The sequence below is a fragment of the Bombyx mori genome, chromosome 20 (genome assembly GCF_030269925.1).
Source record: "Bombyx mori chromosome 20, ASM3026992v2".
In the NCBI taxonomy this organism is placed as follows: Eukaryota; Metazoa; Arthropoda; class Insecta; order Lepidoptera; family Bombycidae; genus Bombyx; species Bombyx mori.
This window is the reverse complement of record NC_085126.1, coordinates 2,174,553-2,200,308: the sequence shown is the minus strand read 5'-3', so window position 1 is coordinate 2,200,308 and position 25,756 is coordinate 2,174,553. Positions and strand designations below refer to the sequence as shown.

General features: G+C 37.4%; 1 protein-coding gene across 4 annotated transcripts; it reads left to right on the top strand.

Moving 5' to 3' along the window:
* Window positions 1-712: 712 nt before the first annotated feature.
* LOC101742327 (protein CASC3) lies at window positions 713-25,478 on the top strand. 4 transcript variants are annotated; one of them, XR_009975763.1, is made up of 19 exons: window positions 714-1,129; window positions 1,381-1,455; window positions 3,514-3,614; window positions 5,813-5,957; window positions 6,945-7,039; window positions 13,756-13,887; window positions 14,511-14,744; window positions 15,996-16,089; window positions 16,557-16,653; window positions 18,017-18,178; window positions 18,908-18,972; window positions 19,575-19,664; window positions 20,104-20,194; window positions 21,540-21,601; window positions 22,173-22,259; window positions 22,989-23,104; window positions 23,494-23,582; window positions 24,276-24,442; window positions 24,837-24,978. XR_009975763.1 is itself a non-coding variant. In XM_062674299.1 (18 exons), exons 1-18 carry the CDS (start codon window positions 1,040-1,042, stop codon window positions 25,010-25,012), a joined length of 1,998 nt encoding a protein of 665 aa, XP_062530283.1. In that variant the 5' UTR covers window positions 714-1,039; the 3' UTR covers window positions 25,013-25,478. The 4 variants fall into 4 exon arrangements, 3 of the variants coding, with proteins under 3 accessions (XP_062530284.1, XP_062530283.1, XP_004922601.1); XM_062674299.1 differs by lacking the exon at window positions 24,276-24,442 and having other exon boundaries at window positions 22,176-22,259; window positions 24,837-25,478; XM_004922544.5 differs by lacking the exon at window positions 24,276-24,442 and having other exon boundaries at window positions 716-1,129; window positions 24,837-25,478.
* The last annotated feature ends 278 nt before the right edge of the window (window positions 25,479-25,756 follow it).

Sequence of the window (25,756 nt, the reverse complement as noted above, 5' to 3'; positions counted from 1 at the left end):
GTGAAAAATGATATTAGGAAATTAAATGAGATGAGATGATATACTGAGACTTTTTCAGTGGACTTTTTGGAGGATCCCGAGAAGTTACGTCAGTGGCTTTGTTTCATTTTCTCACATTTGTGTACTTTCACAGATACTAAGCAGTTAATAAACCACCGTTATTACACATTTAAACCTGAAGAAACATTAAATAGACAAAATAAAACAAATCACACAACTTCACTATTCGCGTTCCCGCCAAAAGTCCCTTGTATTTAAATGAATTTTTATCGTCCATTTAATAAGCAAAGGGATCAAAACCTTCTTCAAGAAATGTATGTTTAAGTGGTACGATCTGATCTGAATTGAATGAAGCGAGATGAGATGAGACAGGAAGCACTGATCAACAAGATCTCGACAAGACACATTAAGACTTATTTTCATTTTCTAATACGTGCGCATTTTCATCGATGTTATACGTTAATAGGCCACCATTGTTATATGTAATTATTATGCACATGGTTTTAGCGTCCCAAAAAACACCAAACACCTTCTTGCGTTTCCATCCAAAAGTTGTACACTGTAGGCACAAGCTCATTCAAAATGGTATAATCTATGAGTTTATAAATTGCCACATTTAAAATTTGTAACAATTTTTCAGTCCACGTAAAAAATTAAAAAACCAAGACTTTTCTAAAAAAAAGCTTTTGAGAAGCCCCAAACTTTAACTGTTTTATTTTCTATCTCTCTTAAAGTTCATAGAAATTTGTTTGTTATTTGGTAGAAAAAACTAGAAAATTATGAATTTTCAGAATTTCCAGATTTAGAACCAAGGATAGTTAAGATTATTAAGATTACGTGAAATGGAATTATTTTTTATGGCTGCTAGATCCCCGTGCTTGTTTTGGCGTTCTTTTATTGCATTTTAATTAATAACTAGTGGGGGTTTTACCGTCGCTACTGTAAACTACTGAGCGCGTTTGCCGCTTCGTTTTAATTAATTGTATTATTTTAAGCCGCCAATCTGGAAGTTATACAAGTGACACGGGAGGACGCCGAAATGACGTCCGTGGTACGAAGACGGGAGCACGACGATTCGGGAGAATATTCAGATGCTTCTCAGGACATCGAACACAATAACTCGTTGAACGTGAGTTGTTAACTAGTGGTCTCGACGGTCGCACTTTCGTTTTGGCGCATAAAGTATTACAGTGTTACTTTCTCCGGCGATTTCGCGTGTCGGAATTCCCATTTCGTTTTGTTGTATTGAGGTCATGATAGTTCTGCAATCGCTCTAACGTTGTCTTTGTACATGGACTGCAATTCAAGAGCGCCACGTAATTCGTAGGCATTGTTTTGTTTTGCGATATGCATTCCCTGAAGGTTGCCGATTGTTTACAGGAAGGGCCGCCCGAGTCCGATTATGACTCGCAGGGTAGCGATTCTGACCACTCTGAACGGGATCCAGAGGCACAGGTAACCATTCATTATATTTAGATAACAATTTCACGATTTTCCAGACAAGTTAATTAAGAAGACAGCTTTTTTATCATATAAAAAATTAGAGAAACAAAATTGGAGTCTCTTTTGTTATAGGTGCATTATTTTACGTACTTTTTCTTTGTTACTTGTGAACAAAATACCAAAAAGTACCATGCATATAAATACAATGGACACCTACCAATACAACTTAAACATTGTTTTGTGCATGCATTTTTAAGAAAACTTTTATCAAACTGGTAAAAATTATAAAGTAAGTTTTTTAAGTACTGAAGATTTGTAAAGTACTTAAGTTTATTCACTATAGAAAGTTAAATGAGTAAATAAAAAAAACCATTTAGTTGCTAAATTAAAAATCCTATGATCCAAAAGTCTAAATAGTGGATCAAAAGATGACTTCAAATAGCAGTTTTCCTAACTAACTACTTTGTTTAATAACTTTCAAAATCAATGAATAATATCCTGTTAAAAAATAAACTGCTCAAAATGAAAATTGTAATACTACTATATGCAGGAATTGTGTACTGGCGATGGTAAAATATACAATAATTGCTTAGCTTTAAAATTAGACTTGCAGAGAACTATTTTGCTAATAATCTGCAAGGATTAAATAAATTAAAACTTGAAAATAATTTCTTATTAAACCATCGGACTTTGGAATTGATTCACGAAAACAGGTTTTGAAAAACAGTAATTGGAAGTGTCTTGCCTCATGTTCATCACTTATTTTAACCTTTTTGGATTGCATCTCATTGAAGTTATTTTCTAAATATTATATTTAATAAATGTTATGGCTATTACGTCATAGGGACAACATTCTAAAATTATAGCAAACTGTTTACGGCACATGATTATGTTTTTAAATTTTATATTTAAATCCAGTTCTTATTTAAAAATATTAAACAGCTTTCACTTGTTCATTGAATTCATACCTCAAAGTTTACATATTTAAAATAACATTTCCATCTATCTCACTCATGTTAAAGTAAATTACTGTAAGTAAGTAAAAGACGAAATAAAATAGAATGAAAACTTAGATTTAAATACAAAAAATATATATTCAGACAGCCTTATTAAATATATAAAGGATCATAAACAAATTACTACAAATTTCGGAGGAGACTATTAACACTATAGAGCTTGAATGTCAATGTTAATTTCAATGATAAAAATTAATTCATTCAAAATAATGCAAATTTATTACAGCAGATTCAGAAAACAGGTTTTTGTTAAACTGAATCAAGGTTAAAGAAATTTGAATTTGTTAATAACATGAAAATAACGTTTGTGATGGGGTTCTTTTAAATGCTTTTTAATCTATAGATATTCAAACATCCCATCTGCTGTTACCAGAGCTCATTGAATGTGAAATGTCATCCTGGCATATTTTATACCTTTCAAATTGGAACATATTAAATGCTTTAGAAATAAGCGGAATGTTGGTACACAAATGCTGTTAGCAGTAAATTTTCTTAATCTATTAGTTTTAAAGATTTTAATAAAACCTTTAATTTTTCCTAAATTCAATTTAGTATTCTACATTACTCAGTCTCATTAACGCTGTTTATGTATTTGAGGATTGAGGTTGAACATTTAAATTGTCATAATTTTTCAAACCTTTGTACCCAAGGTACTATGTATCTGTAAACAATGCTATATGACCCTTTGTGACTTATCCCCAGTTATTATTATAGATAAAGAAAATGATTATATGTAATGTTTACTTTTTAATTCTAAAGTACTTTAATGACTGTGTTGTAGTTATTTTTATCTCTCAAGGCATATTGAAGTTTAATATAATTGATATTCATCCATTAAATGGAAGAGATTAACAGTAGCTCACAATCCCAAGTTGTCTATTTGACACAATTTCCTTTTTACCCAAAAAAAAATTATAAACATAGTATAATTTAATATCTCTTCTACATTCATATTTTGTATATTCAATTTTGTTAATGTTTATATAGAAAAAATTAAGGTATTAGGTTATTAAAAAGTGTAGAGCAGAATTATTATAAGGCTTAAATTTTACAGGAAGGTGAACGCAGAGTTGATGATGATGAAGATAGGAGCAATCCTCAGTATATCCCCAAGAGAGGAACATTCTACGAGCATGATGACCGAACCGCAGCAAGGTTAGAATAAGATTGTATGCCGATAAATTCCATATGTCGACACAAAGATATGCAATAGTTTGTTACACTAAATCCATAGGGGCTGCCGACGGGCAGGTTTATATTGCAAGTGCTTTTCTATTGTCATTCTGATCTTTGTATCAATGCCATTCAATGCCTTTGAGCTGTTATGAGCTAGGTATGAAATTAATTTATAAGTAATGTAACTCATATTGTTAGTAAAAGTATTTGCCAGGTTTACATTTATAAGTCAGGTTGATACAATTATGTTATATAAAATGAACCGTATAGGTAGACATTACATCAGAATGTAATACACTCGTGTGTATTGTAAATAACGCGTGCTCATATGCTATTGACCGATCTGTTCGTTGGACCGTCAAAATGACTTGGAAAGTTGTATTGTTATAACTACACAATGCCATTTTTGTTTTAGATAAGAATTTTATTATATATCTCACGAGTCAGAGAACTTATTTTGTGTGGGTTAATTTGTATCTCATGCTCAACCAAATGTAAATAAAGCCATATTTATTAATAGGATGTAGGGTGTGCATGGAAAGGTTTTAAATAATGGCAGAAATCTTTTATAAAATTGCTATGTCTGTCTGTTTTTGGATACATCGTAGATTTCATGTTTTCATTTCTACTTCTTCTTTCTTTCTGGTCGTTCCCTCAATGCTGAGGATCGTGACTGTATGTCAATCTTCTCCACTCGGTCCGGTTCTGCGCCATATGTACCGCTCCCTGTATCTGGCCTCCAGTCACCTCCTTGAGTTGGTCCACCCATCTAGCTGGTGCTCTTCCTCTAGCGCGCTTCCCCGCCATTTGTCCGAAAATTATGAGTTCCTCCAGGCTGTGCAATGGGGATCGCATTATGCGCCCAAAGAAACTCCGGATCCTTTCCTGGCACATAGTCAGCAGGCGCTTGGTGACCTTCAGCTCTTCGAGGATGGAGACATTGGTTCTCATAGCTGTCCAAGGAATGCGTAGCAGCTTTCTCCAGAAATACATTTCAAAGGCCTCGATCTTTTTGCGTTCCTTTTTCCTGAGACATCAAGTCTCCACCCCGTACAGGAAGATAGAGAAGACCAACGTACAAGCCAAACGCATCTTAGTTACTCGGCGAATATTATTAATTTCTACTAACTGGCAGTTAAGAAATCACATTTTAATCTATTTCACTTGACATCTATATAGGATTTTCTATATTGAAGAGATAAGGAGTAATGAAAGTTGTTGCTAGTACTGTGTATTTCAGTCAGCAAACAATGTGTGAGATGGTGTGTTCTGCTCTAACGTCTTAGCGAGATTCGTTTGATGTTGGGACGCGCACGCATTAAGTCTTAGCATTTTTTTGACTGCCCCAATATCGTATCCCTTTATGATATCCTTTTAAAAGGCATTTAATTCTTTATTAGCTTTAGTCCATTCTAAACATTCTGTGTAAATTTTTATCTGCTAATACTATTTATCTTTAAAGTAGTTAGTCTAACATAATTTGTTTGTGCTGCTCTTAAAATCACAGATTTGTGTATGGAAAACTCATATTTTTTTTTTGTATTTATTAAATTTTTTTCTCTCTAAGCACCAGTCATTTTTGTACATACTTTGACATTGGCAGAATCAATGCCAAAGGCGTTGGAGCCAAATTCTTATTTAAAAAAAAGTCTTAGCATTCTAACATATCGATGGAACAAAGCGAATGGTCGTAACTTGAAAAACCCAACTTTACACCAGAGCTATCGGAATCGCGACCCACTGAGAAGATCCAGCGATAAACTCAGTGGGATGTGTCTATGGATTAGTTCGCTCGTGGAACTTTTTGTCGTGATCGATGAGTTCGACGAGGAATTCATAATAATGTAATCAGATAGGCTGGGTTTTAGCTTAAGTTACGACAATTCAGCTTTCTTCTGTTGATATAATTAGATTTGAATCTACCAGTCAACTGGCCACTTCATACGATTAACTGGTCCTCAACCTTCTGCATAGTTCTTAGGGGTCAGTCTTGGGGTAAGGCAGTTCGCGGCAGTATACTCTTAAGCATTAATCATTTAGATACTCCTCAAAAGAGTAGTAGGACCTACTTTGTATTTCAAATATGATCTCATACGTAGCTCATACGATGCGCGACGGTAGTCCAGTCCGTATCTATATAGAGCTGAACTTCAATGATGATAGTGTTTGTTCACCAGCGGCGAGGAATCTGTCAACACGACATCCGAAACGGCTTCAGAGAAAAAGGAGGGCTCCGAGACGACGACCGAACGACGCCGCCCTCCACGAAAATCTGACATTGTCAATAAATGGACGCACGACAAATACAACGAGAATGAACAGGTACAATTGTTTTTCTGCTCGTAGAAGGCATAGGAACATTGTTGTGATTGTGAAGCTTCTTTAACACTAATAATCATACCAACACTTAGTGGTACCTATTTATACCATAGCGGGTAGTTAACGGTATACGACAAGTATGTATTACTTAAAACCACCATCCCGCCTATTTCTGCCGTGAAGCAGTAATGCGTTTCGGTTTGAAGGGCGGAGCAGCCGTTGTAACTATACTTGAGACCTTAGAACTTATATCTCAAGGTAGGTGGCGCATTTGCGTTGTGGATGTCTATGGGCTCCGGTAACTACTTAACACTAGGTGGGCTGTGAGCTCGCCCACCCATCTAAGCAATAAAAAATAAACAAACCAAAAACGAATAAGGACAATAAATGTTGATTAATTGGTAAGAAAAGTCATGAAGTCAAATGTGCAACAGCAGTAAGATGATACGTGTGTTTTCAATGCAAAAGTTCAAAATGGGTCATTTGACCCGTTATGGTATGTTTAGTGTTAAAGCACTGCACTGAGAAACATATCAAGCTAGTTATTTTGGTTCACGGAGCGTCCTTTGAAGATTTCACCCATAGACACAGCCCACTGAGTTTCTCGCCGGATCTTCTCAGTAGGTCGCGTTTCCGATCCGGTGGTAGATTCTGCGAAGCACTGCTCTTGCTAGGGCCAGTGTTCGCAATACTCCCGTTCGAGCCCCGTGAGCTCACCTACATGTTAGGGCAAAGCTGAAATAGCCTCTCAAGGCTATCAGCATAGGTAGGGAAAAAAATGAAGATTCGTTCAAACTACTGCCGAGTAGCCCCCGTTGTGCTCGACAAATGTCGCTACACGTAAACAAAACTTTAAAGCCTATCTCCTATAGCTAGTCTATCTCATTTTCATTAGAATTCCGGGTATTCTCTTTAAATGCTTGTAACGTTGGATAAACTGGCGTCTTTTTGTGGTGGAAAAATAGGTTTTTTTTTTTTTTTTGCGTTCAGATGCCGAAATCACGTGACGAGCTGGTAGCGATCTACGGGTACGACATACGCAACGAAGATGCCCCTCCTCACGCGAGACGCAACAGAAGATACGGGTAAGAAATTTACATATATTTATATAAGTAATACATAATAATAAACTGGGTGTTAGGAGGCCGTTTCCGAAAACGAAGACAGACGATAGTACTAATGACACCTTTGATGATGGGACGGAAAAAAAATCGATACTGATTTTGAAAAAAAATCATGTTTTTAAAACATTTTATTAGCATTATTTACGCTCTATCATGTTAGTACAGGTAAATGAAACGATAGTTTCATAAAAAATACATTACTTAAAAACCAGCAATGAAACACAAAATCCAAAACAGCTGATGCTCGGGTCAACGAACCCCCGGGCGCGGCGCAGACTCGCGCGATCGCTCAAATACATATTTACAACATTTGTCTAAATAACTCCATCATCAAAGGTGTCATTAGTACTATCGTATGTCTTCGTTTTCGGCAGCGGTCTCTTAACATCCAGTATATTAATATAAATTTTCGGCTAACTCGTTTGGCATATCATTCGGTTTTAATTATCAAAAAGAACACGCAGAAATGGTACCAAATTCAGCTATAGTCATAGACAATTAATATATAATTAACAATGAGAAAGTTATAATTTTTTTTCTTTCTAAAACTTGCATCGGATGAAGTGACTGGAACGGGATTATTCAATATAGTAACGATATAAAATTACTGTTTAAAGTTGAGTACCTGAAGTCGCCGGAATATTAATTAAAGTTACAGAAACAGTTAAAAAATTTTGTTTTAATTATTTAGTTTCTTTATCGGATTCAGCTTTTGTCGTTATTTTTGATAATTAAAAATTGTGGTAAAACACATTTAAATGGCACAATGTTGCCGTTGTTAAATAATACTTCGAGATAGTGCATATCATAGGAGTGGGTAATATCGGTTTTGCCGCGTATCAAATCGTATCTATATATCGAGGATCAATATCGGATATTGAATCTATATATTTTCTGAATCTATATATTGATGGAAGCTAGTAGATTTTCTCGATTCATGATATTTGAGATTTGAAACGATACGCTGATATAATATCGTAGTAGATATAGATTTAAGTCAACGTTATACGGTTGGTTTTCTGATATCAATTTATAATATGATCTTAAAGTAATAAAAAGAACATGAAAATAAAAATATCAAACAAACTTTCCTTCATGCTTTTACCAGGCTTAGGACTGGCTGCATTATTTTCAGTTTTTAGTATTTTGTGTCTTAATTTAAAATTACAAAATATACCAAAAGAGTGTAGATTTCAAAAGTTTAATACAAACACAAGAAATAAACTCAATTATTTGGATTCAACTAAAAATAGAAAAATGTGTACTTTAAAAATCAAACACAAAAAACTTTTAAGTATTTATAAACACTTGTCCAAAAATTCTAGTTCAAGGTCAAAGCGCGTGAAATTAAATTCAACGATGCAAATAGGCTATACTGCATTCAAGTTAGGGTCGAAAGTTGAAACTTCTTTCCTTAATTGTATCCTGCTGATACGCTAAGAATAATCTACAGACATATGGACTTAAATATAAGGTTTACAATTGTATGGATAATGCCTGTTTCTGTTTCATTCATCACATGATATCCCTATCGTGCGCTCACTCACTCTGGCCGATTCGATACGAACCAAACGAATATTGCTGATATTAACGAATCGGTACGATATGCCGATGCGCATCACATCGAGCAATATCGTGTATCGGCTGATATCGAAATATAGATTTCGATTCACGAATCGGTACGATATGGCGATGCGCATCACATCGAGCAATATCGTGTATCGGCTGATATCGATATATAGATTTCGTGCGGGGCGATATCGGATTCAACGATATTGCTGCGATATATAGATATTGAATCTATATACGATTTATATCACCCACTCCTAGCATATCAGTATCTACGAAACTAGTTTTGGATAATATGTAATTTACATACTCGAATTAAAAACAATGTTAATGTTAATATTATATATACTAGCTGACCCGGCAAACATTGTTTTGCCATATATAAGATTTCTAGGGAATTTCTAGTGTAGAAAAAAAAACTAACTTATTGTAAGTGTGTAAGGATGTGGTAAATGAGTGAAAGAGGTATGTAGTGCTGTGAACGATGAGGGAATATATAATAAAAATAACAAAACCTCATTCAACCACATAATACCTCATTATAACAAAAAAAATGTCCAAATAAAAAAAATATGTTAGGGGTGGACAACCCTAATCACTTAGGGGTATGAAAAATAGATAGTAGCCGATTCTGAGGCTTACTGAATATGCATAAAAATTTTCATGAGAATCGGTCAAGCGGTTTCGGAGGAGTATGGGAACGAACATTGTGACACGAGAATTTTATATATTAGATAATAATATATTAGTTTGGCATTGTATCCAAATAATGGGGATCTCGTTTGCAAAACGATAATCGATTCTGATGGAAATTTTGAGAAAAAGTTATAATATAACGATATACAGAATATAACAATAAAGGACTTAACCAAATGACAGACAATCTTTTTTTTTTTATTAAAGAGTTTTAAAGGTTTTATATGATAAAAGTTTTTCTTTACATACATATAATAATCTAGTCCGGATTAATTATTTCTGTCAAAATATAACTTCGGACAAGGAATTAAAATATAGAATATAAATAAACATTTTTTGTAAAAAAAAAAAATTATTTTCTCTAGAATACTACTGCAGGTTTATTAATTTTAAGATAATAAAAAAATATGTTTAGTAAGAGTTCTCATTATAATTCCATTTCATCTCGACTAATTGGAGGTTTCGACATTGGCGGTTAGTGAAGCTACGGTTTTTGCATGCGTAGAAAAAACACATTTAAATAATAAAATTGCTTTTATATTTTATATTGAATACATTAAAAATCACTGTTCTTATTCTGTTATGTTTTATGTCAGAAATGTCGTTTAGGATTTAATGATTTTGTCTATAGAAAAGCATTTTAAATTGAGGTATGTAAAATATTATATGTCTCTTTCTCTCCATCTCTATCTCTATCTGTATGGTTGTTTTATGAGATTATAGAGTATCGGAGTTTAACTGGTCATCCAAAATAATTATAGAGACTATACTAGGTTTGTGACGCGGTTTCGGTCTGCACTTTTTATTACTGCTATTACAACTTCTGAACTTAAATAAATTATTTTCGGACAAACATACCATAGGCTGTAAATAAACATTTCTTGAGAATGGCATTATCTTGTCGATAATCCCATTCTCACGGATCGTTTGGAGCCTCTGGGTCTGCGGAGGGACTTCGGTTCCCTCTGCATTTTGTACCGTATGTTCCATGGGGAGTGCTCTGAGGAATTGTTCGAGATGATACCGGCATCTCGTTTTTACCATCGCACCGCCCGCCACCGGAGTAGAGTTCATCCATACTACCTGGAGCCACTGCGGTCTTCCACAGTGCGTTTCCAGAGGTCTTTTTTGCCACGTACCATCCGGCTATGGAATGAGCTCCCCTCCACGGTGTTTCCCGAGCGCTATGACATGTCCTTCTTCAAACGAGGCTTGTGGAGAGTATTAAACGGTAGGCAGCGGCTTGGCTCTGCCCCTGGCATTGCTGAAGTCCATGGGCGACGGTAACCACTCACCATCAGGTGGGCCGTATGCTGGACTGCCTACAAGGGCAATAAAAAAAAAAAAAAAAAAAAGTCAGTATATTAGTAAATATAGATGTTGATTCGTAAATATTTTTTTTTGGATCTTTAAATATAACGTACTAGCTGACCCGGCAGACTTCGTAGTGCCTCAATCGATAAATAAAAGATTTAAACTTTTGTATAAAATAAACTTAAAACAGACAAAAGGAATCCGTCCGACGGGGGACACATCAAAGGAAAAACAAAATTGTTATTTGTTATTTAATTCCGAGCATTTCTATGTTTATCTACCTTTTAAACCTTCTCTGGACCCCCACAAATAATTTAAGACCAAAATTAGCCAAATTGGTCCAGCTGTATTCGAGTTTTAGCGAGACTAACGAACAGCAATTCATTTTTATATATATAGATCATTTGTAGTCGGCTTTGAGGACTTCTGTTTCTGTCGCGAAGCAGTAATGCGGTCCGGCTTATGTTTCGAAGCGATATTCACCTTGTGGTGTCCATGAGCTCGTTCACCGCTTAACATCAAACGGGCCGTGAGCTTGTTCAACCGTCTTTGCGACATCATAAAACAAAGCGATGCACGTCACATTTTGTTTGGCTGCCTATGTAGTTTAGTTTAGAAAAGAGATTTTATTATTATTTATCTTTCACTACAATTAAAATAGTTAATTATGCACACGCTTGAATTATTTTTAGTTTGCGTATGTTTAAATAATTTAAAATTAAATCTCTAATTTATAAAAACATTGTGTATAGAAAACTGATTATTATTCAATTGTTTTAGATTTTTTTTCACTTACATATGAGGTCTATAAAATCAAAGGCAGCTAAACGCCATAATGTCGTAAAATGTACTAACAATGGCTCTACCTTGTTTAGTTAGTTGAACATGCTTTAGTGTTTTCATGTTATAACAAATGCAGCTAAATCTTTAACAAATTCAGTTCAAAAAAGTTAAGTTTACTCTGTATTAAGTACTAATAAACGAAGTATTATCATTTAAAATTCAGATTATTAGTAATATTCTCATTCTTTATAAATCTGCTTTAAAATAAATAATATCGTAGCTATCCGAACAGTTATTTCAGCTTCTCAAACCGGCAGTGTTGCTAACACTGGCCCTAGCAAGAGCAGTACTTCGATGCATCGGGAGGATCCGTAATGACGTGTTTAGGGCAGATTTTTGTAGTTTACCTGAATATTTGACAGACTTGGATATAGCTAGCTGCCTTTGATTTTATAGGCCTCATATATTTTGTTTTCAATTAGACATGTCTGTATCGCAGTGTGCTTAGTGCGAGTTTTCCTTCATTTGCCGCTAGGGGCGCTGTACCAACTCCATACAAATTCGAGTTAACTTTTACGCGATCGAGAAGTTAAAAAACTCTCACTAAGCACACATATTGTTAAATCGTTGTTTTAGTTAAAGATTTCCGAATTAGATAATTATATTACATATCGACGCTTGAAAGGCAAACGTGACTAAGCGGCAATGCGTGAACTTTACAGTAGACTAATTTAAAGTTGAAATACCTGAAAAAATATATATTTTAACGAATCTAGCTGTAGGATTGAAATTATTTTGATAGACCTAGAAATATATATTTTTTGCGCATCGAATATGGTTATTGCCTATCATTTATGTACAAAGCAGTTATTGTCGCTTAGTCACGTTTGCCTTTCAAGCGTCGATATATTTTGTTTTCAATTAGACATGTCTGTATCGCAGTGTGCTTAATGCGAGTTTTCCTTCATTTGCCGCTAGGGGCGCTGTACCAACTCCATAAAAATTCGAGTTAGCTTTTACGCGATCGAGAAGTTAAAAAGCTCGCACTAAGCACACATTTTGTTAAATCGTTGTTTTAGTTAAAGATTTCCGAATTAGATAATTATACTACATATCGACGCTTGATAGGCAAACGTGACTAAGCGACAATGCGTGAACTTTACAGTAGACTAATTTAAAGTTGAAATACCTGGAAAAAATTCTATTTTAACGAATCTAGCTGTAGTAGAATCTAGCTAGTAGCTGTAGGATTGAAATGATTTTAATAGACCTAGAAATATTTTTTTTGTGCATCGAATATTGTTATTGCCTATCATTTATGTACAAAGCAGTTATTGTCGCTTAGTCACGTTTGCCTTTCAAGCATCGATATATAAGATTTTTGATATTACATAAGGGGTGAACTGCTATTTGGCTTAAGCGACATTTATCTTTGTAATTAAAGGTCCGTTTTATTTTGTATTAGCATCAACAATTCGATGTATTTAATTGAACTTCAATTAAATAGCTAAAGCTAATTCAAATAGTTAAAAAATTTTTTTTTGTTATGATATCGTTTCCAAATTTTAAACTTTAAATGCCTCCTCTAGAAAAGTTTCAAAAATTTCGCCTAAACCAAATAGCCTAAATTTTCTAATTCCTTTGGTACAGGGAATACTAATTTCAGGTCAGATGACCGATTATGATTTATTTTCCGGTCACCGTTCTCGTCGAACCCGTCGCTTGCGACGAAGGGCTCGACGAGCAAATTAACCCTCAGACACAGCCCACTGAGTTTCTCGCCGGATCTTCTCAGTGGGTTGCGTTTCCGGTCCGGTGGTAGATTCTGCGAAGCACTGCGCTTGCTAGGGCCAGTGTTAGCAACGTCGTCAGGTTTGAGCCCCGTGAGCTCACCTACTAGTTAAGGTTACTCTGGAATAGCCTCTCAAGGCTTCCAGCTTAGGTAGGAAAAAAAAAGAAGTGATTTATCGCATTTATTTATGAAAAAATGTAACGTTTGAAATTTTGAAAATTCTCATACATTGTGAGTGAGTACAACCGTTATCTGTGAAAAAAACTACTAAGAGACTAACTATAGTGAGACCTTAGAACTTATATCTCAAGGTGAGTGGCGCATTTACGTTGTAGATGTCTATGGGCTCCAGTATCCACTTAACACCAGGTGGGTTGTGAGCTCGTCCACCCATCTAAGCAAAATAATAATAATAATAATAAAGAAAATTAACTTTGTGTCGCAGGAGAATTTTGAATAACCCCAAACATTACATTCGTGTATCAATGATTACTGATTGCATATTTTTATTACCCGCAAATAGTCGTGGACCCAACAAGTACACACGTACCTGGGAAGACGAGGAGGCGTACCGAAGACAGAACGCGTTGCCGCTGAGAAAACCACCGAACCCCGAGGACTTCCCTGAACTTGAAGCTAGCGCTAAGAAACCAGGGTATGATATTTTAATTAACTATGCCCCTGTATCCCATTTTATGTGGTAAAATTTTTACGTGCGACATTTAAATTAAATGGCAACACTTTGTGGGAAAGAGATAATAGGACTTTTGCGAAGAGTGACGTTGTGTGATTTGTTTTATTTTGTCTATTTGGTGTTTCTTCAGGTTTTAATGTGTAATAACGGTGGTTTATTAGCTGCTTAGTATCTGTGAAAGTGCACAAATGTGGGAAAATAAAACAAAGCCGCTGGACGTAAATTCTCGACATCCTCCCGATCCATTAACGGTGCTTTTAGGCACCACAAGCACCGGTCACCGTCCTCTTCCAACCTGTCGCTTGCGACGAAGGGCTCGACGAGCGAATTAACCCACAGACACAGCTCACTGAGTTTCCGATCCGGTGGTGGACTCTGCGAAGCACTGCTCTTGCTAGGGCCAGTGTTCGCAACACTCCGGTTTGAGCCCTGTGAGCTCACCTACACACGTTAGGGCGAAGCTGACATAGCCTCTCAAGGCTATCAGGTAGGAAAAAAAAATGCAAACTAGCGCTATCCTCGTAGTGCTACTAGCCGCATAATGCGTCGGTACCCTAATGGTTGTGCATTGGTCCGTGTAACAGGAGGAAGGTTCGCGCCCCCCGGCCTCGGTCCAAGTCGCAGCCGGCGGCGGGCGAGTCCCCGGAGCGCGCCGCCCAGCTCCGCCGGAACGCCTCCATCAAAACCGCGAAGCCCAAGCCGCCGTTCACAAAGACGACGCCCCCGAAGAACCTGAAGCCGCAGGACAAGAAATTACCGGCGCTCGAAACTTTGACAATCACCGCTCCGGCGAATAATAACAATAACAACAATAACAGGTGAGGATTCGTTTTGTATTGGGTGCGTTGGATTCGAGCATTATTAGTACTGTTGCCACGGTAATCACTAATCATTTTAAAATTTTGAGATTCTCAGATATTGTCGTAAATATAAGAATATAATACTTGGTGGCAAACACGCGAGATGAGATGTCCTACGTTTTTCTCGCGGTGCACATACTCATAAAAAAAACAATTTAACTGTTTTTTAATTTTAACTAAAATACTACTAATTAAATAAGAACTGTCTGATGAACTCATCTTTGTTTAATACTTCACTATTAAATTTTATTGCCTTTTGTATATTTCACTTTTACACTAAACACAATATTGCAAATTACCTGAGCACAACAATGGCGGAGAATTTTTGGTGTGTGAGAGCAGACGTAGACACTAACGCGCTTGCGCACTTGTCAGTACCCAGGGAGAAAAAGTTAAACTTTCTTCCCTGTACAGAGGGACGACAAGTTACACTTTCTTCTCTGTACAGAGGGACGAAAAGTTACACTTTCTTCCCTGTACAGAGGGATGAAAAGTTACGCTTTCTTCCCTGTACAGAGGGATGAAAAGTTACACTTTCTTCCCTGTACAGAGGGACGAAAAGTTACACTTTCTTCCCTGTACAGAGGGACGAAAAGTTACACTTTCTTCCCTGTACAGAGGGACGAAAAGTTACACTTTCTTCCCTGTACAGAGGGACGAAAAGTTACACTTTCTTCCCTGTACAGCGGGACGAAAAATTACACTTTCTTCCCTGTACAGAGGGACGAAAAGTTACACTTTCTTCCCTGTACAGCGGGACGAAAAGTTACACTTTCTTCCCTGTACAGAGGGACAAAAGTTACACTTTCTTCCCTGTACAGAGGGACGAAAAGTTACACTTTCTTCCCTGTACAGAGGGACGAAAAGTTACACTTTCTTCCCTGTACAGCGGGACGAAAAATTACACTTTCTTCCCTGTACAGAGGGACGAAAAGTTACACTTTCTTCCCTGTACAGCGGGACGAAAAGTTACACTTTCTTCCCTGTACAGAGGGACGAAAAGTTACACTTTCTTCCCTGTACAGCGGGTGGAAAACCGAACTTTCGGTGTCGGTAGGAGAAAAAAACTGTTTGAAGAAAGTGTAACAATTACAACAGTAGAATTTTTTTCTTCTAAGTGCCTGCTGCAAAGGCTATTATTAATCAGTAGTCCCTCGATCTTGCTTGATAAAGCATGATATATTCAGTTGCTTGATTTACAATTTTCAGCCAAGGTCAGTCGCAGCGGAAGGTGAGCGCTATGGTGGCGCAGCAGCGGCCAGTGCCCACGGACATCAACAAGAAGAAGCCGCTTCCCGGCCAGGTATATCGTACAATAATTGTCATCTTTGTCATAAGCATCGCTTCGTTTGCGCTAGGGGCGCTGTTCGAATTAGATACAGATTTGAGTTCGATAGATCGATTTAATCTTATCTTATCTTATCTTATCTTATCTTATCTTATCTTATATATCTATATATATATATAAATGAATTGCAGTTCGTTAGTCTCGCTAAAACTCGAATACGGCTGGACCAATTTGCCTAATTTTGGTCTTAAATTATTTGTGGAAGTCCAAGGAAGGTTTAAAAGGTAGATAAATATGAAAACACTCGGAATTAAATAAAAATAACAATTTTGTTTTTCCTTTGGTGTGTCCCCCGTCGAACGGATTCCTTTTGTTTGTTTTAAGTTTATTTTATACAAAAGTTTAGGTCTTTTATTTCTCGATTGATGCACTACGAAGTCTGCCGGATCAGCTAGTTATCGATAAAAAATGCTTCTCCCCAGAACCAGCAGCCCTCGAGTCCAGCCCCCAACAAGTCGCCGCCCCTGCAAACGAAACCACAGAACCAGACCTCTCACCCTCACCCGCAACAGACCACTGGTAACTATGAAACAAAACGTATAGCTTTCAAATGCCTAACAATTTTCCACAATACATCAATTATGAAAACTAAACATTTAAAATTATTATTAAAAAAAAGAACATAATATTTCTAACCTAAAAGTACATGTTATTATCCGCAACACGCTTCGTCAGATTACAGAAATAGAGTTATCAGCAACATGCTTCGTCAAAAAGTACAATACTTACTTTCAGCTGCAAGCGTCGTCATAAGTAACATATAACATTTAAATATTGAAGACAAGAGTGGATGAAGAGATCAAGTATCATTTTTAAGATTTTTGAGTTTCTAAATTGAATAAAGGTGTTATGTGCATATATTAGACCATATTAGACCTTAAAACTTCAGGCATAAAAGTTTTAGAAATTGCAAGTGACGAAGGAGTTATGTGCGAAGAAAAGTGCAAGCAACAAAAGTTTGTTGCCCGCTTTCTCAAAATTAACAAATTGTATCATATCCCCTTCATCCACTCATGTCTTCAATTATTTTTGATTATTGCTATTTTTTTCGCGGAATAAAATATTTTTAATTTTTTCTGTTTATCTCTAAGCTTGGCAGGAATTGTATGCTTGTGAGCGAGTATTTCAATTGATTAATACGTGAAGCAAAAACTTTGTATCCCTTTTTACGAAAATTGCGCGGACGAAGGAGTATGAAATTTCCCACACTTATAGAGAATATAGAGGAGTGCAGAATGCTGATATTTTTAAAAAAATATGCATTTATAATACATTAAATCAATAAAAAAACATTACACACACTACCATGTATTTAACATACACGCATAATATATAAACGCTTTGTTTATTGTTTATAGTGTAGTTTTGGCGAAACCTGTAATTATAGAAGTATAATAAAATATAGTCTTTGATAATGGAACCATAATAATGTTCAAACTTACTGGTGGTAGGACCTCTTGTGGGTCCGCGCGGGTGGGTACCACCGCCCGGCCCATTTTTGCCGTGAAGCAGTAATGCGTTTCGGTTTGAAGGGTGGAGCAGCCGTTGTAGCTATACTTGAGACCTTAGAACTTATATCTCAAGATCGGTGACGCATTTACGTCATAGTTGTCTATGGGCTCCAGTAACCACTTAATACCAGGTGGGCTGTGAGCTCTTCCACCCATCTAAGCAAAAAAAAAATATCTTCAATTATTTTTCATTTTTGCTATTTTTTTGCGGAATAAAAATAATTTTTTTTGTCTGTTTATCTCTTTAAGTTCGGCCAGAGTTGTATGCTTGTCAGCGAGTATTTTAATTGATAGTACAGCTTCATTAATACTGCCTAGAATGAGCAGAAGACTAGAGAAAGTGTCATTATATTTCTGAACTGTTGGAACAGGCGCCGAGCCCCGCGGCGGCAGCAAGCGCTACAGCAGCCTGCGGCAGCGCCCCCTCGCTGAGCCCTACACGCCCCAACCGCAGCCGCAGACGCAGACCCAGACCCCTGTCCAGACCTCTAGTCCGGGGGCAGCGCAGACCCAGCAACCGCACAGATATGCCGGTGCGTAGGGCGAGCCACTATCACCCTCTCATCTCGCACCTCACTCATGTATAGTCGGCAAGCTAAATCTGTTCGACGCTTGAAAGACAAACGTGACTAAGCGACAATGCGTGAACTTTACAGTAGACTAATTTAAAGTTGAAATACTTGGAAAAAAATTTTTTTAACGAATCTAGCTGTAGGATTGAAATGATTTTAATAGACCTAGAAATATATATTTTTTGCGCATCGAATATTGTTATTGCCTATCATATAAGTAAAAAACAGTTATTGTTGCTTAGTCACGTTTGCCTTTCAAGCGTCGTATTGCATTGTCGAGTTCGTAGCTCTGTAAAAGATATTAAATTGAAGCAGCTTGATCGAGACTATCACAAATATTACAACTTATTCCCATAAAGTATAATACCACAATACTACAAAAATAAACTAAAAAAATATACCTTTAAATAATTTAAATTATAAACATTTTATATAATATCTGGTATTTTTGTGATTAAATATATAAACGATTCTAATAATTTCATTTCACATTATATAATAGAATATAGAAATAGAAATTTCTCAGTTGACTTTGCAATGCATTTTGTATTGTGATTAAGCAAAAAGCGTTAACTTGTCGGAAACGAATAACATCAATCAACCTGTTTTAGTTTTCGGAAGCGTGCCGAGTTGCTTTATTAACAGGGACATTAGACAAACACGCACTAATCGATAATAATTTATTGTCAGGTCAAAGCGAGTTCACCGCCGGCCCGGCCGCGCCTGCACCCCACGCGCCGCACCTCGCGCACCAGGTACGTGTCTCAAGGACCTCAATGAATCATTCTTCTTTTATCTTTTTTGGCTCCGGCACGGTTTGTGCATTAGCCAGCGTCAAGTAATAAGACTTTCATAATTTAACGGTAGGCAGCGGCTTGGCTCTGCCCCTGGCATTGCTGAAGTCCAGGGGCGACGGTAACCACTCACCATCAGGTGGGCCTTGTGCTCGTGGGCCTACAAGGGCAATAAAAAATCGCCGTTTTAATTATTTACAGTTTATGAATAATAAAAAACCAAGAAAACTTAATCAATTGTAATGAAATTAAATGAAATGATATTGAGATGAAATATCATATCAGTAAAATAGTGGTCATTTACTGAGACCTTTTGGAGGATCCCGAGAAGTTACGTTCAGCGGTTTTGTTTCATTTTCCGTCATAATTTGTGCACTTTCACCGATACTAAACAGTTAATAAACCACCGTTATTACACATTTAAACCCGAAGAAACATTAAATAGACAAAATAAAACAAATTACACAACTTCACTCCTCGCGTTCCCGTCAAAAATCCAATGAATCATTCAGGGGCTTTATTGTTTTGATTAAAAAAAAAATAATAAAATGATTGTTGCTCAGGTGCGGTGCACGCCGAACGCGCCGGCCCCCGGACACACGCCGCCGCCCCTCCAGGCTCTGCCACAACAACAACAACAACAGCAGCAGCAGGTTAGGCAACAGTCACATGTGTTGTAATATTAGATCATCATCATCAACATCAGGCTATAGGAGTCCACTGCTGGACATTCGCTGGTTTTGTCATTGGCTGTAATAACGTCACTAGTAGCCTATTCTGAGTAGTGGTAAGGGTTCGGCTTTTTTAGAAGATATGTTAATGTAATTCAGATATCTAACTACCATCCGTCTCGTCCCATCATCCCTAATGGCAGTGGTATCTTCCCCTTAAATTCTGATGCCCCGTTTTGATTATTGGGGATAGACAGCTTACTACCACGATGGACTATATAGAATTCAACAACTTTTTCACAAGGCCAGTGAACGAACTAACTGTATTTGTTATACCTCACGTGAAAATTTCAACAGGAAAATAAGCAAGCATAAATAATTGAATGTCTGTGTTGCCAGTAAACAATTCCTGTGTTGCCAGGTCAGACTGGGGATCATTGATCAGCCGCAACAAGTCGTGTCACATCCCCACCACCCCATACACAACATACAGCCGCAGCCTCATACGATAAGTAAGTTATGTATTTATTTTAAGCATGTGTACAGTCGCACACGAAGTGTAATGTCAGTGTTGAGTAATTTTCGTAAGGGTCTAGGCAGCTGCTGGAAGTCGGTGGTAGCAAATGACTTCATAGGACCATAATGACCTCCTAAGCGACTAATACTTCTCTTAAAGTAGACCACGTTGTTAACGTTGTCACAATATACAGAGCAACCGCAGTAATAAAGATCAACAAACAAACAAGACAAGCTTTGTGTTTTTATTTGTTTAAGTAAGGGTGGATCATTGATGGGTCATAGCTAACGTGACCATACGTCCCGCTTTGGGCGGGATTGTCCCGCTGTCCCCAACGAGAACAAAAATGTCCTGCTTTCATTTATCTGTTGTGCATGTGTTTATTAGAAACTTTACTTACTTATCCCAAATCCTTATTGTATTGTATTATAAAATACATACTAAAGTAACTTTAATTTTGCTGTAGATAAGGTACCTAGTTTTTTGTTGCGAAATTATTTATAAATATTATTTTAAGGGCAAGTTGGTGTTAGAATTAAGATGTCAGTAAGGGTAAGATACTATAATAAATTATTTCAAGTAATTTCTAAACCATATTTTTTATTTTGCACTTAAATATTACATCTTACCCCGACGTACCCTGTATATGTATTTATTTATATAAGAAATTCCGTAGGCGTCCCGCTTTGACACGAAAAAAAAAAGGTCACGTTAGTCATAGCCCTTATAATTGCTTCGCAGATAAATCTAGTAGCATTGTTTAGAATCTGTGATAGTAATTTAAAAAATAAAAGATACTAAACATGGATATCCATTTGATTTATAATCCTTTTGATATAAAATGGATATCCTTTTGATAAATAAATAAATAAATTTAAAGCTCGTGTTGTGACCCCTTTGGCTCATTGCGAGAATAAAGGCTAGGTACGTGTGTACAGACTTAGAACGTGGTATAAACTTGTATAAAAACACATTTTTCAATATTCATTTTTCTCTTGCCCCTACCCCTCTATCTCGGGTTGGGGCCGTATATCAGGCCTATCTATCATACGCGATCTGTTCATTCGCACCCCTCCCTCGCGTATGAAGGTAATGCGAGATAAGGGTTACACAGTCCCTTCAAATCTTTATAGAACGCCCCCCTCCTCGGGTTTTTATATTATTAGTATATCTGTATCACGTAATGTGACAGAAAATGTTCTGCGAGTTTCTCGATTGAAACTTTGTGTTCGCCACCAACGAGATCAGTTTACCTTTTAACGCCAGACGGATCGCGAGCTCGTCCATGTTATTTAATAACGATGCATTGTGAAATAAATTTTTGTTTGTTTGTCGAACAGATCAATTACCACCCGCCCAGGGATACGCGCCCCCCGCCATGATGCCCGCGCAGTACATGCAGGTAATCATATATTAAAGAAGTTGTCCACTAATATTTTCACGTTGGCTACTGGTGTAGGCACAGATCAATTAAGCGGTCCCTGCTCTGCTGCAGCGGGGGATCGCTCGGTGTTACCTTACCTTGTGGACTATCCATACGACCTACCGTCAGTAATTACGCAATTTATTCTTGCGATATATGCGATGATGCTGTAATTGCGGGGACCGACTCCGACCCCGCCCCCACTTTTACCGTGAGAAGGCAATTTTTTATTTTATTTTATTGCTTAGACGGGTGGACGACTTCACAGCCTATCTGGTGTTTAGTGGTTACTGGAGCCCATAGATACCTACAACGTAAATGCGCCACCCACCCAGAGATATAAGTTCTAAGATCTCAGTATAGTTACAACGGCTGCCCCGCCCTTCAAACCGAAACGCATTACTGCTTCACGGCAGAAATAGGCAGGGCGGTGGTACCTACCCGCGCGGACTCACAAGAGGTCCTACCACCAGTAAGATAGCAGGATAGCTATCCACACGTGTATGTGACGTGTGCTCGTGTCGTGACGCGGCGTGGTGGTTGCTTGCAGCAGAGCGGCGCGGCGCCCGTGTTCGGCGGCGGGCTGTTCCCGCAGGGCGCGGCGCCCCCCTACCCGCTCTACCCGCACCACAACTACGTACGTGTGCACAACTATCTCTTATCCCATCAGACTTGACTTTTTTAAGGGATTTTATGACCTGGTAACCTAGACCTTTAAGTCATGTCTTACAATAACTTATGAAAAATAATAGTTAAAAAAAATTAACAATGTACGCTTTTACAGAAAATCGAACTAAAAAATAGAAAATAAATCTTAATAAATTTGAATTAAAAATAGTGTAAAAAAATATTGTAAAAAAAGCGTGGGGTACTTTTCAGGATATTATCAAAATAACCCTTCTACTCATATCTGTTCATAAAATATTTATAACTACTGATACCATGCATCCCACGCTTTTTTTTACAATTCAATCATTTTTTCTTACACTATTTTTAATTCAAATTTATTAAAATTTATTTTCTATTTTTAGTTGGATTTTCTATAAAAGCGTATTTTGTTAGTTTTTTTAAACTATTATTTATTTTTCATTTTTTAATAAGTGTGTATACCAAATTTCGAGTTAATCCGACGTTTTGAAGGGGGTCAAAATCATGCTCAAAGATTCCGTTACTTACTAACATACATACGTCTGAAGGTAATAAAAGCATATTAATAAATACATAGATTTGTGGTTTTTAGGTATAATAAAGTTGATTTTTTTCAAGTTATTTTCGCTTTCATTCATCGATATACAACGATATATAACTTCTACTGTATTGGTGAAGTACGTAGGCTAACTTTATTAAGGTCCGGTTTGTTGGACAGGCGACCCAAACCGGTGGGGTGACGTATTACAACTGCGCGGAGCAGGACCAACAGCCGCGTGCCCAGCGGCGCCCCACCGCAGCCATACCCATCGTCAAGCCGCACGCCTCTGAAAGGTAAGTCGTTGCGGCCTAAAGGATGACGTTGTTTTATTGCTTAGATGGGTAGACGAGCTCACAGCCCACATGGTGTTAAGTGGTTCCTGGAGCCCATAGACATCTACGACGTAAATGTGCCACCCAACTTGAGATATAAGTTCTATGGTCTCAGTATAGTTACAACGGTTGCCCCGCCCTTAAAACCGAAACGCATTACTGCTTTACGGCAGAAATAGGCAGGGTGGTGGTACCTACCCGTGCGGACTCACAAGAGGTCCTACCTATCTATCTATCCTATCTATCTATGGGCTCTGCTACCCGCTTCGCACACCTCGTTCACCTCTAAGCATTTTAATTTGAAAAGAAACAAATGATTTACAGTTGCTAAGTACATATTGTTATTTCAGAGCTGCCAATTCAACCGAGAAAGACAACATAGATCGTATCGTCGAGAATATGTTCGTGAGGAAGCCCTGGCCCGCGACGCACGGAGCCGGTGAGTGACCCCGCTCCCCCCCAACCCCCCGTCCGATCCCCGCGGCCCCTTTACCTCAACCACCCAGACAGAGTATCCTAGTACCAAAAACCTTAAACACTCAAGAACTTTTGCCGGGCTGATTTGTGAATATAAACTATCCTGGCACCTTGGATAGTTTATATTCACAAACGTCAATACGTCATAAAAAAGTTCATTAAAATCGGTCCAGCCGTTTAGGAGAAGTTCAGTGACACGCACAGAAGAAAAAAATATATAATACAAAGATTGATCGCAGATGGCGCTGCAGTCGGTATCTAGGTTATTTATCTTTCCTAGAACTAATTTATATTGCAAAACAACGTCTGCCGGGCCAGCTAGTAATATATGTGTATATGCATTGAACATCCCGAGGAATTATTAACAGTCCAAAGATTATTTCCCTATCTTTTCTGTTAGCCCTACAGGCTATATCAGCGTTACTCTAGCGTGTAGGTGAGCTCACGGGGCTCAAACCGGAGTGGTGCTAACACTGGCCCTAGCAAGAGCAGTGCTTCGCAGAATCTACCACCGGATCGGAAACGCGACCCACTGAGAGGATTGGGCGAGAAACTCAGTGGACTGTAACTTATTCAGAGCTCTATGCTGTTCTATAGACTTGTAGGGTTGTCACACAGTGAAACACATTAAAAGTATTTCATTAATTTCACATAGAACTCCTATGGGCCAAGCTATCGCTCCAGGAGTGGATAAGATCACGCCTCGAATAAGAACATAATATAAAAACGTACAAAATTAGAAGAATAGACTGCAAAGATGGTATTCTGATTCAATATTAAGAAGACAATTTTTAATGTTACGTCCTAAGTTCACAAATGGTTGTTAGTAAACTTTTAATCAATGTTGCGATTGTTTCTTTAGTTTGATGATTAGTATTCTAATTAAGTTTTGATATTTAGAAAATGATTTATATAATCGAAATTTGTAGATATTTTTAATATGTTATGAATATGTTAATTCAACAAAAGTTTACAAAGTAGAAAGCCCTCTAAAGTGGATGTATAATATAGAGGTTATGAGAAAGAGGGTAGATAATATTTTGTAAAAGTTGGCACTTAGTAATTTAAATTAATTATCAACAGCCAATTGTTATTAATTTAATTGGTAGTATTTTAGAAATTAATTAATGATCTTCGTATTTTTGTGTAATCTATGTCGCGCCGTACGATACAGTGTAGTCTGCGTCACACGCATTAAACGCTTTGTTTTGTTTAGATAAAGAGAAATCATCGGAGGCCCGGAGTTCGCAAGAGTCCGGCAGCAAGGAGTCCTCGCAGCCCGACAGCCTCACGTCCAGCTCCATCTCGACGGACTCGAGACCTTCGGAGGCCAAGGAAGAGAAAGAGAAGGACAGCCGAGAGAACGAGACGGAGCAACCGCCCGAGGCCTGACCGGCGCCGCGCTCCCAGAACTGATCGCTTGTGTTGTGTTCGCAAACTAAACTAGGCAGATTGTCTCCTCTGTGTACATATTAGTCGGTTAATCTGTGTTGTCTTTTGAAAAACGAAAAAAAAAAACTTGTTTATCTCACACCGAGTTGCGAGAATGAGGTTAGTTAAGTAACGTATATCCAACGATTTTTGAAAATCTTTTGGCCTGAAACGATCAGCAACAATGAGCTGTGGAGGATCACCAAGCAAACACCAGAGATCCTTCTGCAGAAGTGCCATTGGATTGGTCACACTTTAAGTTCACTCACCCATCCAAGAGAGCACTGACCTGGAAAGTATCTGGTAAGATAAAGACAAGCCTTTCCAGAACAACTTGGCGTCGCTCAGTAGAGCAGGAGCTGGACGTTTTGGGCGTGACGTGGAAGGATCTGGAACAGACTGCCCAAGATCGATGCAAATGGAAGAATTTGATTTGAGCTCTACACCTCAGCAGAGGGTAACAGGAAAAAAGAAGATAGTGATTAACTGTGAATATGCCAAAGTAATGCAATGTCACGGATGTTCTTATACCTAAGAACATCCGTGACATTGCATTACTTTCATTATGAATATTTCATAATTGAATGAATATTTCATAATGAATATTTCATTATGAAATATTCATTACCATGAATATTTCATACTTTTTCTATACAATATTCGGATTCGAAAAGTCGTGTTAATAATTTTCGTAGAGCAAAAGAG